The 13,546-nt window shown below is 35.5% G+C and overlaps 1 protein-coding gene across 1 annotated transcript in view; it reads left to right on the top strand.

Annotated features, from left to right (window-relative positions):
* Positions 1–2,384: 2,384 nt before the first annotated feature.
* Positions 2,385–13,546, top strand: part of LOC110095853 (1,4-dihydroxy-2-naphthoyl-CoA thioesterase 1) — a 41,497-nt gene continuing 30,335 nt past the window's right edge. The window contains exons 1-2 of the mRNA XM_020821561.2: positions 2,385–2,635; positions 2,722–2,913. Of these exons, the coding sequence (XP_020677220.1) occupies positions 2,501–2,635; positions 2,722–2,913 (327 nt within the window). The 5' untranslated portion in view covers positions 2,385–2,500. The remainder of the gene's footprint in view (positions 2,636–2,721; positions 2,914–13,546) is intronic.

The raw sequence follows: 13,546 nt of genomic DNA, 5'->3' as shown, positions 1-13,546 counted from the left end.
ATTTGTCGAGCTTCCATTGAAAATTGATAAAAATACTCCCTTAGTGATTCTCCTTCATTTTGGCAAATCCCTAAAAGGTGAGAAGAATCCTTATCAATTCTCCGATTGGCGATAAATTGTTCAATGAATTCTTTGGTAAATTTGACAAAGGTCAAGATTATTCACTCTAGAAGTGAATAGAATCACATTCGTGCTTGTCCCTTGAGGGTAGAAGGGAAAACTTGGTATAGGAGCGCATATGAGGCTCGCTAGATATGCATGATGGTCCTATTATGATCGATATGCTCATACAGGTCAGATGTCTCATCTTAGGAATCAATACTTGGTAGTTTGAATCATGCAAGAATGGGGTATTGAAGGATGGCTTCGGTCAGAGATGATGACTCCTGAAAGTCTCACTAACGATGAGGTTGTCTTACACCTCCCACAAGGAACTCTTCTCGGACCAATGTTTATAATTCATGATGTAAGGAATTATGAGGGAGTTCAATAATGTGCTATCGGGCTAAGTCCTCGAGGATGTCTAGAGGAATACGAGGTTGGAGACCTGCGCATAAAGGATGGGTAGAGCTTGTTGTGTCAGCAAGCTCATTATCTTGATGTGTCGGAGGACGCATCCTTGGTAGAGGAAGGGGAATCTCGATGTAAAGATGTTTGGGTTGACTATCTTTAAACCATGGTGGATCTCGAGGGAGAAAAATCTCTTCTTGTGGTACTAGTGTTAGTTGTCGAGTCTCTCGCAGGAGTTGAAAGATCTCATTCTAAGATTCCTTCATCTTTTTAATGTGGTCTTCTAGGGAAGGTCTTGAAATTCCTTCTCCAGCAGCGTTTTGCCCCCAAAGATTAAAAGAGGCAGATACTTGGTGTTTATGAATCATAGAGTGACTTATGAATTGGTGTGAATTAGAGAGAGAGGCTCCCAAGATGCAATTGCCACGCCTGTTGGCCATCAAAGTGGTGCTTAGGATAGTGGGATAGAGTTTCCCACAGACGGTGCCAAACGGTTGCGGGCTAGAATATATACGTCGATAGAGTTAAAATCCTATGTCTTAGCATTTGCATGGATATCCAGCTCACATATATGGAAAATAAGATTTTGGTGTTAAAAACCTTAGAAAGGGGAAAAATCATAGGGTTTGGCCCAGTCTGAAATTATTTCACTAGTGTTTGGGTATATTACAATGGGCTGACTTGTCCATGAGGGCGATCAAATTATAAATGTCAATCGTATGTTTGAAATCTAACAACAAATGGGGCTGAATGTCCGACGTCACTTGATGGTCTGGCAGAAGTCCATCATTACTTTAAAAATAAGGCGTTAGTTGGTAGCCTGGTCGTGGTTTGATAGAAGTCAAGGCCTCAGGTGGTGGTCGGGCAGTAATCCGAGCCTTAGGTGGTGGTCTGGTAGAAGGCTGGGCCTCATGTGATGGTCCGATCGAGCTCAAGGCCTCAGGTGGTGGTCCGGTGGAGCTTAGGGCCTCGGTGGTGGTCTGATGGAGCTCAAGGCCTCAAGTGTCGGTCTGGCAGAGCTTAGGGCGTCAGGTGGTGGTCCGATGGAGCTCAGGGCCTCAGGTGGTGGTACGATGGAGCTCAGGGCCTCACGTGGTGGTCCGACGGAGCTTAGAGGCTCAGGTGGTGGTTCGGCGGAGTTCAAAGCCTCAAGTGATGATCCGACGGAACTCTAGGCGGTGATCGAGGAGACATGGAGGCAAGAGCGATCTTCGATCTCTATCTTTTCAAGAGGAAGGAGGGATCTATTTATAGATTTCCTAGAGTGGCATGAGCCATAAATAAGAGGAAGATCAAGGGTAAATGAGGACTGGTTTGGATGGACGACCGATGTTGATTCCCTTGATCATGGACTTTTTGTTAGACATTTGAAGGTCTTAATCACGTCAGAATTCCATGAATTTGGGCTCGGTTGATTTGTCTCGCCGAGCCACTCGATTCATTTATAAGCATGCCACGTTTGAAATCCTTTTGGTAATCCAAATTGTGGTTTGAACTTCCAACAGCGCTTCGTGTTCTTGTTCTGGACCCATTTGTGCTCGGATTGAGTCGAATTTGGTGTCGTTAGGTTTGTATTTTCGAGACGTTCAGTTTGAATATAAATTCCCTTAAATCTAAGTTTGGATGGTCCCAATTTTAATTTTGGAAGTTTCTAATTTAATTTTACCTCGAGATTCATGCCCGATCATGAAATTTTGATGATGATGTATAATTATAATGTAGAGAAAGTCAAATTTGTTGTTATTATTCACTCATAAATAAAAGTGTTTATTAAAAAAAGAAAAACTCGGACTAATAATCCACCAACAAGATCAAATAAGGAGCATTCTGCACGGCAGCTTAACAGCAAATTATAAGGTAAAACCAATCTGAGAAAATAATTTATCTGGTCACTCAGCTGACGTCTATCTGAGCGTACAAGTCCATCGATTCACTTCACCCATTTCCATTTCGCCTGCTTCTCCCCGATCGTCAACGAGAGCCCGCCAGGATGACCGGAAAATCTCCTCCGCCATCCAAGACGGCGTCGCTCGACCGCCCTCTACACGCCGTGGGCTTTCAATACGACCTCCTTTCCTCGGAAAGGCTCACCGGCCACCTCACCATCACTGAATCATGCTGCCAGGCATTTCTTTGTATTGTGTTTACGAAATTTCAATATTTTTTCTTATTACTCTTACGAAATCGGGGAACCCCTTGTTTGTCGATCAGCCGTTCAAGGTTCTGCACGGCGGCGTGACAGCGATGATAGCGGAGGGCATGGCGAGCATGGGTGCATATATTAACTCCGGCTTCAAACGCGTCGCTGGCGTCCAGCTCTCCACTAACCATATCAGAGCAGCCCAGCTTGGCGAGCTTGTTCATGTTGAGGCCATCCCTATTCAGCAAGGCAGAACCATTCAGGTAAATTCTTCTCAATCGAGCTCGAGCCTTTGTTTTTGTTATTTAACATTGTATGGTCAAGCCATGGCTACGATCATTTGAAGATTAGGAAAGTTTTGACGTTATGAGAATCAATTGCTGCATCAACAGTAGGAAACTACAAAATTCAGACAGAGAAAAAGATGAAAGTAATGGAGAAAACGGCAGCCTAGTGAGGATAAACTGTTGCTATTAGATCAAAGAAATCCACCATTAACCGCAAGATGATATTATTAAATAAGTGAATGCTTGAATTCAACTTGGATTTATCTTAAGCTGGATTTTGCAAATCCAGGAAATCCATATTTTCTAAATTCTGAGGGCCTGTTTGGCATCAATCAGGATTTAACTTTAGTAGGACATAATAAATCCTGTAAATCAGAATTTACTAAATCTTAGCGTGTTAAATCCTTAAAACTGTTTGGCATTATAGCTATTAAATGTTGTGAAATTATTTGGCAATGTAATACAGGACTCAAGGCAATTATTTGTGCATTCATGATGGTTGAAGGGTTATGTTGGATGAGCTGGGGAAGAACTTCCATATCTGAGAGCAGCACATGCTGCCAAGAAGGATGATTTTTAACAAATTCGGGAATACTTCAAGTAGCTTTAATTATCTCATAATCAAATTATTGTGTAAATGCACATTTTATGAACCATAAGATGTAATTAAAAGGCTGCTATTTTTTAATCTGCTTTTACTCCAACACAACATAAACAATGACTGCTTTGATTCTCTTGCCAAAATGAGGTAGCTAAACCAAGTTAGACCTAAACAGAATAAGCCAACAAGATAAACAGTTTTCAATCATGATGGAATGAGTCAACTAAGATTTATTTTGCCCAAGTTAAAATTGGAGCTATTCAATTCTCAAATACAACATAAAATGTAAATGTACTTCAACAAAGATAACAAGTAAAACAAAACAATTGTGTTATTATACCATAACACAAGGCACATATTACACCATAACAAAAGAAGCTTCTTATCAAATACCATATTCAATATAGCTCCATCGCAGCATGCTTTCAAGATGATCTGTGTCATTGATTAAATGCCTGCAAGTGTTTTAATACATTACTAAGAAGGATCTCTGAATGAAATTATGTTCTAATTGAATAAATAAAATTTTATCCGAACTTCTCACATGTCAGTAGCAATCGAATGCCTCGGCTTCTGTGTAAGCTGTTCACAGTTGACGATTGAGTGACTACATGACTTTAGACCATACCTCCTTCAGTACGTATTCATGATGTTCCTGCATAGGTACTGCTCCATAACTCTCCTAAAAAATATTATGATCCTTGGGCCACCTTATTGTTTTATTTGTGTACTTTAGTTGTTTGGTATGGATTGAGATTTCTTTGTCTATACGTTGTTTAGCACTTGAAGAACCATGCTATACAGATCTTCCTTTTAATAATCTTTGTATTATTATTGTACAATTAACTACATGGTCATTTACCTCTAAATAAAAGATGAAGATAAACTATTTGATTAAGTGGTATAAATGTAATGAAAATATCCATTTCTATTATCAAAATTTTTATGGTGAAGTTCAGTGCGTCTATATGGGAGGTAGTTGATGTTTGAAGACTCCTTATTACTCAAGTTTTTGATAGGAAGTGGATGCAATTTCAACAAAATCAGGAAATTACAACAAGAAAAATATGAAGAACACACAAGAACACTTTTTATTGAAAGAAACACAAGATACAATTGGATCTTCAATTGGAGAGGAAGATCCAACTCTCCCAAATTCATAGCTGTCGGCTATAGTCCTCTGCCCTCTCAACCTAAGCAATTCTAAATTCAACCAAATTAACTATAAAAACTGAATCCTAGGATCAATAACCTACTTGAGGCATACAATACATATCAAATCTCACTCCTTGACCGGTCCATCAATACCAACTTTTCAAAGACCCATCTTGTCCTCAAGGTGGAAAGACGGAAACTACTGCTTCATTCTCTCATACAGCTCCCATGTGGTGCCATAGTTACGTATGTTCTTCCATTTAATCAACACTTTCTTGATCCATTCCTCTCCATGTACCCCTTTCAGCTCCATTAGTTCCAACACCACCTACAAATTCTCTGTTAGTGTCATGTGTAACTCTGAACTTGATGCATGATTATCGATAGCTCTCCTCATCTGTGACACATGAAACACCTAATGTATAATAGCGTTGGGGGCAACTTCAATCAATAAGCATATGCTCCAATCTTCTCCCCAAAGTACCTTGGGACTAGCTTCTCATTTCTTCTTTTAGCTACCACCCTTTGTCTGTAGTGATGAAGCTTCAAGTACCCTATCACCTATCTCAAACTACATGTCCTTCCTGTGCATATATGCCTTCATCCTCATGATTTGCTGGGTCATCAACAAATGCCTTTTTAATATGACTAACAACCTATCCCTCTCCTCTATGTACTACACCGGCGAGACTAGTATGCTATTCTGGTCAAAGTGCATAAAGTCAGGAGGGTCCCTCCTATACAACTCTTTTAGATGAGTCATCTGTAAAGCTGAATGATATGAAGTGTTATATTAGTATTTGACCCACAGCTGAGGTGTCTCTGAAACAAAATATCGTAGGTATGTATTTAGGCTCATATTTATCATTGCCTTATGCCCGGCTGTTTGGGGGTGATAAGCGGTGCTCCTCTTCAATACTGTCTCCTACATCCTGAATAGCTCCTAAAAAATTGATCGAGGAACACTTTGTCTCAATTGGACACTATAGATTTCAGTATTCCATGCAATTTAACCACTTCCCTGATAAATGTCGTTGCCACTATCACTGCCGTGTACGAATGTCGTAGGGGAATAGAATGTTCATACTTGATCAATCTATCCATCACCACAAAAATCACTGTAAACTCACACCTGGGTAGCCCATCTAAGAAATCCATGATAACCTCCTGCCACACTATGTCCGGAAGACCTATAGGTTTTAGTAACCCTCCCGGAGCCATGACTATGTATTTGCTCCTCTGTCACACCTCACATCTAGCCACGATCTCCTCCAAATTCTTATGCATCCCTTTCCAATACAACTCTGCCGCCAACCTCTGTACTTCTTTTGCACCACCGAATGACCCCTACAGCGCTCCCATGAAATTCCTGCTTAAGTTGAGGAATATAGACTAAGGTCCATAACAACACAAATCTCCCCTTATATAGCAGTTTTTCTCCCTCTAGGGAATAATTACGGTGGCTACTTTCATCCCTTAACAAATAAAATACCCAAAATGTTTGCCAAAAAGTAAGCATACAATTTTATCCTATTTTCTCACACATACAAAAATGTTAAATTTATTTTCATTAAATCCAAATTTAAATTTTGAACATTTTGATATATATATAGAAGTATACATAAATTATAAGCTTAATTATATCTATATGCATTTAAGAATATCTAAATTTAAGTAATTAAGTAATAGTAATTAAAAATTAATTAGATTTTATCTTCCTGTAGCCAGCCCTCCACTCACCCGTGCATGCAGTCACTAATTCCTTGGGGATTTGATCCAACGACGGAGAGTGATTTGGGAAGGTGAGTGGAAAGAGCACTAGCTAGTAATTGATATGTATATATATATATATATAATACTAAGTTTAGTAAATGCATTTTCCTTCATTCCTCCCTACCTGAGTCTCTGGAGTTTGAGGCGTGCTACAACCAGGAGGCGAGCAAGGACCGGGCTGCTATGGTTGAAATGGCTGCTGGGGAAAAATTCAGGAAGTGGGTAACGGCTGTAATTGTTTACTAAAATTTGTGTTTGCTGAAATTAGTGTTTTCTGAAATCAATAAGGAATAGAGTAAAGAGTGACTGTTTGTTGAATTCAATAAGGAAAAGGGCTCTGGCTGTTTGGTGAATTCAATAAGGACGAGAGGAAAGAAAGGAAGGGAAGAATGGAAAAGGGGTTTAGGAGAGGAAAGAAAATTTTGGTTTGAAGAAGGAGACGTGCACTTGAGGTAAATTTACATGCCTTTTTGGATGGATTTACTAACTTAATTTCATTAATATTAAGTTAAAATGCATTGTAAATGACAAAAAATGTATTATTTAGGTTATATATAAAAGGAAAAGAGGCCGGGGTATTTGAGGGGAACAAATTTACCCAAATACCCTAGAGAATAAGGTGAGATACCTACTCTATAATATAGGAAATGAGAGCATTTTTATATAATTATGGTAGCAATTTGCTTCTTTTCCAGCATGTTAATTGTTTACTAGTTCGATTGAGTTCAACACTTGTTTTTAGCTGAAATACTGGACATAATGTTATATTTTATGAAAATGTTAAGCTTAATGAAATGTAAATAATAAAAATCATATTATGGGGATAGACCCACACAAGTAAAGACGAAAGACTTAATGAAATAAGCCTTAGGGACCTTATAGTAGGTATTTGACTCTCTCACTTATAAAACTTGGAAATTCAGATCTAATTTTGAATGAGAGCTGCACTCTCACTTCTAAAATTTGAGAATTCAGATCCGACCTTTAATGAGAGAGCTATAAGTATGCAAAAGCCTATAATTATCGTATGATTTAGCTAAAAATATTGATAAGTAAACAGAACATGAAATGTGAAAAGTTAAATATAAATTAATTTCTTATACAGCTTATGATTCTTATAGAAATTCCAATATTATTTACATTTGACTACAAATTTTATATTTCTTATTTCTTATACTATAGTTGTGTATTTCTTTGAGTTTTAGCTCATTAGTAGTAGTTGTGTTGTAGGAAAAAGGAAGGAGTCCGCCAGGCTCTAAGTAGGAGTGTTCAGGCATTTTGTATGTATATGTTTTTGGCTTGTGCATAGAAGCTAGAGTAGGGTGCTGTACAATCAAACTTCTGGTCATGTTAATTTTTTTGACAAATTTAGGCAGCTCTGTATTTTATTTGATGAGTTGTGAATATGCTTTCAAATATGCAAAGTGTATATAAATTGTTAAAGTTGAAAAATGCATTTTGTTAGGATTGTCTGAATAGATCATTTCATACTCAGCCGATTCCAATATAATTAATTCAAGATGAGTGTTAGTAAGAGATATATTTTATTTGATGAGTTGTGAATATGCTTTCAAATATGCAAAGTGTATATAAATTGTTAAAGTTGAAAAATGCATTTTGTTAGGATAGTCTGAATAGATCATTTCATACTCAGCCGATTCCAATAGAATTAATTCAAGATGAGTGTTAGTAAGAGATATATTTATTCAGATTCTCTTTTTTTTACACTCCAAGTTGATTAAGAGGGGGGAGGGGGTTATAATAGGGTGCGGCAAAAATTGATATCAGAGATAAATCAAATCAAATGGAAGCATACTTTGGTTTAGAAATGAAGTAGGATAATATTAAATGAATCTGATTTATATAGAGCTATAAGTTTGATTAAGGTTGGATTGAACTGTGCATTCATTCTAATAGAATTGAACAAGCATACATGTATAATATGGTTTAATTCTTTAAAATGATCACATCTATTATATAAATGATATATATAATTTCAAATAAATATGTCTGAGGAATTGCTAGAATGAATGATTGGCTAGTCATCCAAGCTAGGTACAGAGACAAAAAAGAAGATTGAAAGCTTTAAGAGAAGCGAAATGCATAAGGGGATAAGTCTAAAACACTTCATGATATTGTGCATATGATATCACAAGTAGTGGATAAAATGACATCTATAGAGAAATCTTCTACCAGCAGTGGGCCCAGATCTGAAGTTGCTAGTGACAGTGAAGTGGATCAATATATGAGGCTATTCCAGACTTTTAAACCGCCAGCATTCAAATGTGTAAGTAATTCAATAGTAGCTGAAGACTAGTTATGTAAGATAGGAAAAATCCTAATTGGTATGGTTTGTCATGATAATAGGAGGATAGTGTTGGCCACTTTTGTTCTGAAAGGCGAGGTAGCAAGATGATGGGAAGTGCAACATTGAGAGAAATTTAGACTATTGCCTATCACCAGTATACAATAGGATAATTTTTTGAGTGTATTCAGAGATTGGTTTATTCCTCTGTCAGCCATATTAGCTCAACAAGATAAATTTTTTAATCTAACTCATGGTTCAAATATAATTTTGCAATATGAAGTAGGGTTCACTTCCCTATCCCTATATGCGCATTATTATTTCAGCTACTATGAGGAAAATGTCATACATTTTTGAGAGGCCTCAGGGATCTGTTTAGACTAGCATTGACTACTTTTGATATCAACAAATTCTTAGTGGATAAATTATATGTATTTTATTTTAAATATGTTTTCCATATGTGAGTTAAATTTTAGTGGTTATTCATACATGGGAAATAGGGCTATGTATAATATTAAAGGCCCAGACATTGCAAAGTTAAGGACATGCGATAGTATAACTATGTTATTTGTAGGCGTCATGTATTTAAAAAATTTGAATAATTTAATATCTTTAAGTGCTCTTAATATTACAGGATAGCGATTCTCTTGTAATATTAATGCACATAAGATTTGTAGGCTTTGTTGGTTCTCTTTAAGGAAAAAAGAGAAATGAACTCTGTGTTGTTGAGTGTAATGTCATGTGATGCTGGATTTAATAACTATGGTGGCAGCTCATGGAAATAGGAATGATACCATGTATATTGTCTGATGTACATAAAAATAGAGCCTGTATTGAACTCTATTGCTGATTTTTTTAAGGAGCTTCTAAAGGATAGATAGGCATTGCATGATAGAAAAATTCAAAATAAATTAGCAACACAATAGTGAGGTAGTTTGACAGATTTGTTGCTGATGGATTAAGGTATTGAAAATCCTTAATTAAGCTTCACATTTAATGAAAGCATATTGAGACATGTTGAGACATAATTATTATGCAAATACATTTGAAATTTAGACTCCAAATAAAATATTTTTAAGTGTGTATTTAAAATTTTATTGATTGTATGGATAAGATTTGGTCTGTATTTTTTCAACATGGGTTGCCATCATGTCAAGGTTCATTTTCATTTGAATTTTAAATATGGTGGTTGGACTAGACATGATTAATTCATTCACACTTAATTTTCAAAGATAGTTTCTACTAAACTCAAGCTTAATTAAATTTAAGGGAGGGGTGTCATATAAGACAAAGTGATATCTCACAACAATAAAAAGCAATAATATCTTATTTAAGGATCATATAAGCTTAATTATTTTTCAAAGATAGTATCCCACAACAATAAAAAGCAACTAAGAGAGGAGAGGAAGAGGATAAGAGAGAAGGGAGGGGTGTCATATAAGAAAAAGAAGGAAGATGTTTTTCAGGTGCTTACCAAAGAAGTTCATCATCTTATTTAAGGGAAGAAATTTTATTATTTTTTTGTTCTTGAGAGAAGCATAACAAGAAATAGTTCTTCTTTGAACACTTGCAATAGCGAGACAAGTAACTGGAGTGGCAATAATATCTCCTTTTTTATGTTTAGCTCTAATTTTCGTACTAGGTGACTTGCATTTTTTCTCAATTAGACAAAGTGATATCTTTCTCCATGTCTCCAACTTTATATGAAGTGTAATATTTAATCTATTCTTTCTGAAGTTTAGTGAAATTTTTAATTTTTGTGTGACTGTGGACGTATGCTTACTTAAAAGGAATCACAAAAGTTTTAGGGTTACCTTTTATGTTGTTTGATCTCTTTTGCTATTACTTTATATTCTTCATACTTTCCTCTAAGTTGAGGGAACTCTTCCTCCAAGTAGGTTGCTTGGTTGGGAACCCTCAATGATAAAAGAGTCCACTAAGTAGTGCTCTTGGTGCGTTCAACAATAAGATACATGAAGACAACATCTTCCTTAAATTTCAAACAACAAAATAATTGAAATAATTAGGAAAATGGGAATTGGAAAAATCTCTCCTAACCCATTCTTTATCCTTATCATGTAGAGTAAGAAATCAATGGCAAGGTTTCTGCTTATTCGGGAATTGGGTGTACTTTTGAAGCTGAACAGGTTCCTCAACTTCCTTAAATAAGGCATAAAATCCTCAATAACTAATTGAAATACCCAGGAGAAGTCAGAGAAATTAGATAATGCACAATGGTATGCCGCTGGAAATATATACCATTCATCTGTTTGCATGATAATAAACATAGAATTAGTTATAGGACTTTGGATTTTATAGTGTAATCGGGTGATCATGATACTTTTACCCAACTCGGAAGTGCAAGGTATTGGACTTTGAAATAAATAATTATTTAGATCACTGATATAACTGCTGTGCCAATATCATTTAATTTTGTTTGCATCAAAATATTAGCTATCTTGAGTTTAAGAGATTGTTTGATTCAATGTTATTTAGATGTTAATATTGTTATATATCAGTGCTATCTATTAAATATAATCTATTATATTTAAAGATGTTTCCATGAATGTTACTATTCTGTTTAATGTTATCTTTAAATTCCAATACGCTTATGGTTTATTACTCATTATCCTATAAAATATTATTTAAAATAAAATAATTTCTTTGTAATGATACTAATGATACTAATTTGGGCATAGGTTGCGATGTCATACTAATGTTTTTCATAATCAAGTTGGATTCTTGCCCGGTAGGTCTACCATAGAAGCTATACATTTATTGAGAGTTTTGATGAAGAAGTATAGAGAGTATTAAAAGGATTTACCTATGATATTTATTGATTTAGAGAAAGCATATGATAAAGTTCCAAGAGAAGTGCTTTGTAGAGTTCTAGAAAACAAGGGGGTTAATAATGCTTATATTCAAGTCATTAAGGATATGTATGCATGAGCTTTTACTTGTGTTTAAACACAAGGTGGTTTGATCAAATTTTTTCCTATTTTAGGTCGATTACATCAAGAATAAGCTATAGAAGACATGTGGCATGCATAAGTGGAGTACAGGACTTGAGCCTTTTTTAGTTTGTGAATAAAAGTCAAGACTTGAGCCTTTTAACACTGCCGTTGCCAGGTCCCAAGTCCTGGATGAGAAAAGTGGAGGGTTGCGTTAGGTAGTCAACAGCCAGCGTAAAACTTGTCGAACAATAATGACATGAATCCTTTAAGAAATTGTGTTAATGCTAGGGCGTCACCTGGAAGCGACGCGCTGTATGGCCTGAATACAGTGACAAGTGTGCAAGGGCCGCTGCACCGGCGCCCAGGTGCAGTGTTAAATAGGCAAGGGTTCCCATATTAAGGACGGATGTGGGCAAAGAAGCTAGTCTATGAAACTAAAATTAAGATAGGAACTTGGAATATAGGCTCCCTTACTGGAAAATTAATGGAATTAATAGATATTATGATTCATAGGAAGTTAAATATTTTGTGTATTCAGGAAACTAAATGGGTTGGAGAGAAGGCTAAGGAAATTGATAGTTTAGGATTTAAACTTTTGTATTCGGGAGGAGTCGTACTAGAAAGTGTGTAGGGTGCTATTATAGATAAGAGTTTAAAAGATAATGTTATAAAATTAATAGGATTAAAGATAGAATTATAGCTTAAAGATTGTTGTTTATGATAAGATTGTTAATATTATAAGTGTTTATGCTCCTCAAGTAGGTTTGGATAGGAGTTCTAAATTAAATTTTGGAATGACTTAGAGAATTAATACAAAAGATACCTCTTGAAGAAAGAGTTTTTATTTGGAAGAGATTTAAATGGACAGTTGGTAGAGAGGTAGATGATTTTAAAAGCATTCATGGTGGCCATGGATTTGGAACGACGATGAAGGTGCAAGCACATATTGGATTTTTGTTTAACTTATGATTTTTCAATTGCTAATACCTTATTTAAGAAAAGAAATGAGCATCTCATCACTTATAAAAATGGATATAGTACAACACAGATTGACTATTTTTCTTATAGAAAACTAATCGTTTAGATTGAAAAGATTGTAAAGTTATTCCGAGTGAAATTTAGTACCACAATATCGATTATTAGTTTTGAACTTTAAGATAAAGGGGAAATAAAAATAAAATAAAGTAAAAATGATTTTCTAGGATTAGATGGGGGCATTTAAAGAATATTAACAAAAATATTTTGGAAATAAGATTTTAGATCTTAAGATTTTGTCTGTGCATGAGGATGCTAATATTATGTGGGAAAAAGTGGCTAGTGATATTAAGAATATTGCAAAAAATATCCTTGCAGTATCAAAGGGAAAAGCTCCTAATAGTAAAAGTAGTTGGTGGTGGAATCCAAATGTGCAAGAAAAGATTCGAAATAAGAAGCTTTGCTATAAAAATTGGTTTAATTTTAAAAATTATGATAATTGGGAAATATATAAAGTGGCTCGTAAGGATGCTAAGAAAGCAATAGCGATGCAAAGACATTAGCTTTTAGTGATTTATATAATAGATTAGATATACTAAGAGGGAGAAAGATATATGTATAAGTTAGCCAAACAAAGAGTAGAGTAGTTAAGGATTTAGTTCAAGTGAAGTGTATTAAAGATGAAGATCAAAAAATACTTTTCTTAGAAGATGATATTTCAACAAAGGGATGGATATTTTGCTAAACTTTTTAATGAAGATTGTGAAAATAAGTTTGACTATAGTGAGTTAACGCACAACAACAACACAACAACAACATCAAGCCTTTATCCCACTTACGTGGGGT

This window comes from Dendrobium catenatum, unplaced genomic scaffold (genome assembly GCF_001605985.2).
Source record: "Dendrobium catenatum unplaced genomic scaffold, ASM160598v2 fragScaff_scaffold_1320, whole genome shotgun sequence".
Lineage (NCBI taxonomy): Eukaryota > Viridiplantae > Streptophyta > Magnoliopsida > Asparagales > Orchidaceae > Dendrobium > Dendrobium catenatum.
The sequence above is the reverse complement of the archived record's forward strand: the minus strand, read 5'-3'. Positions and strand labels throughout refer to the sequence as shown.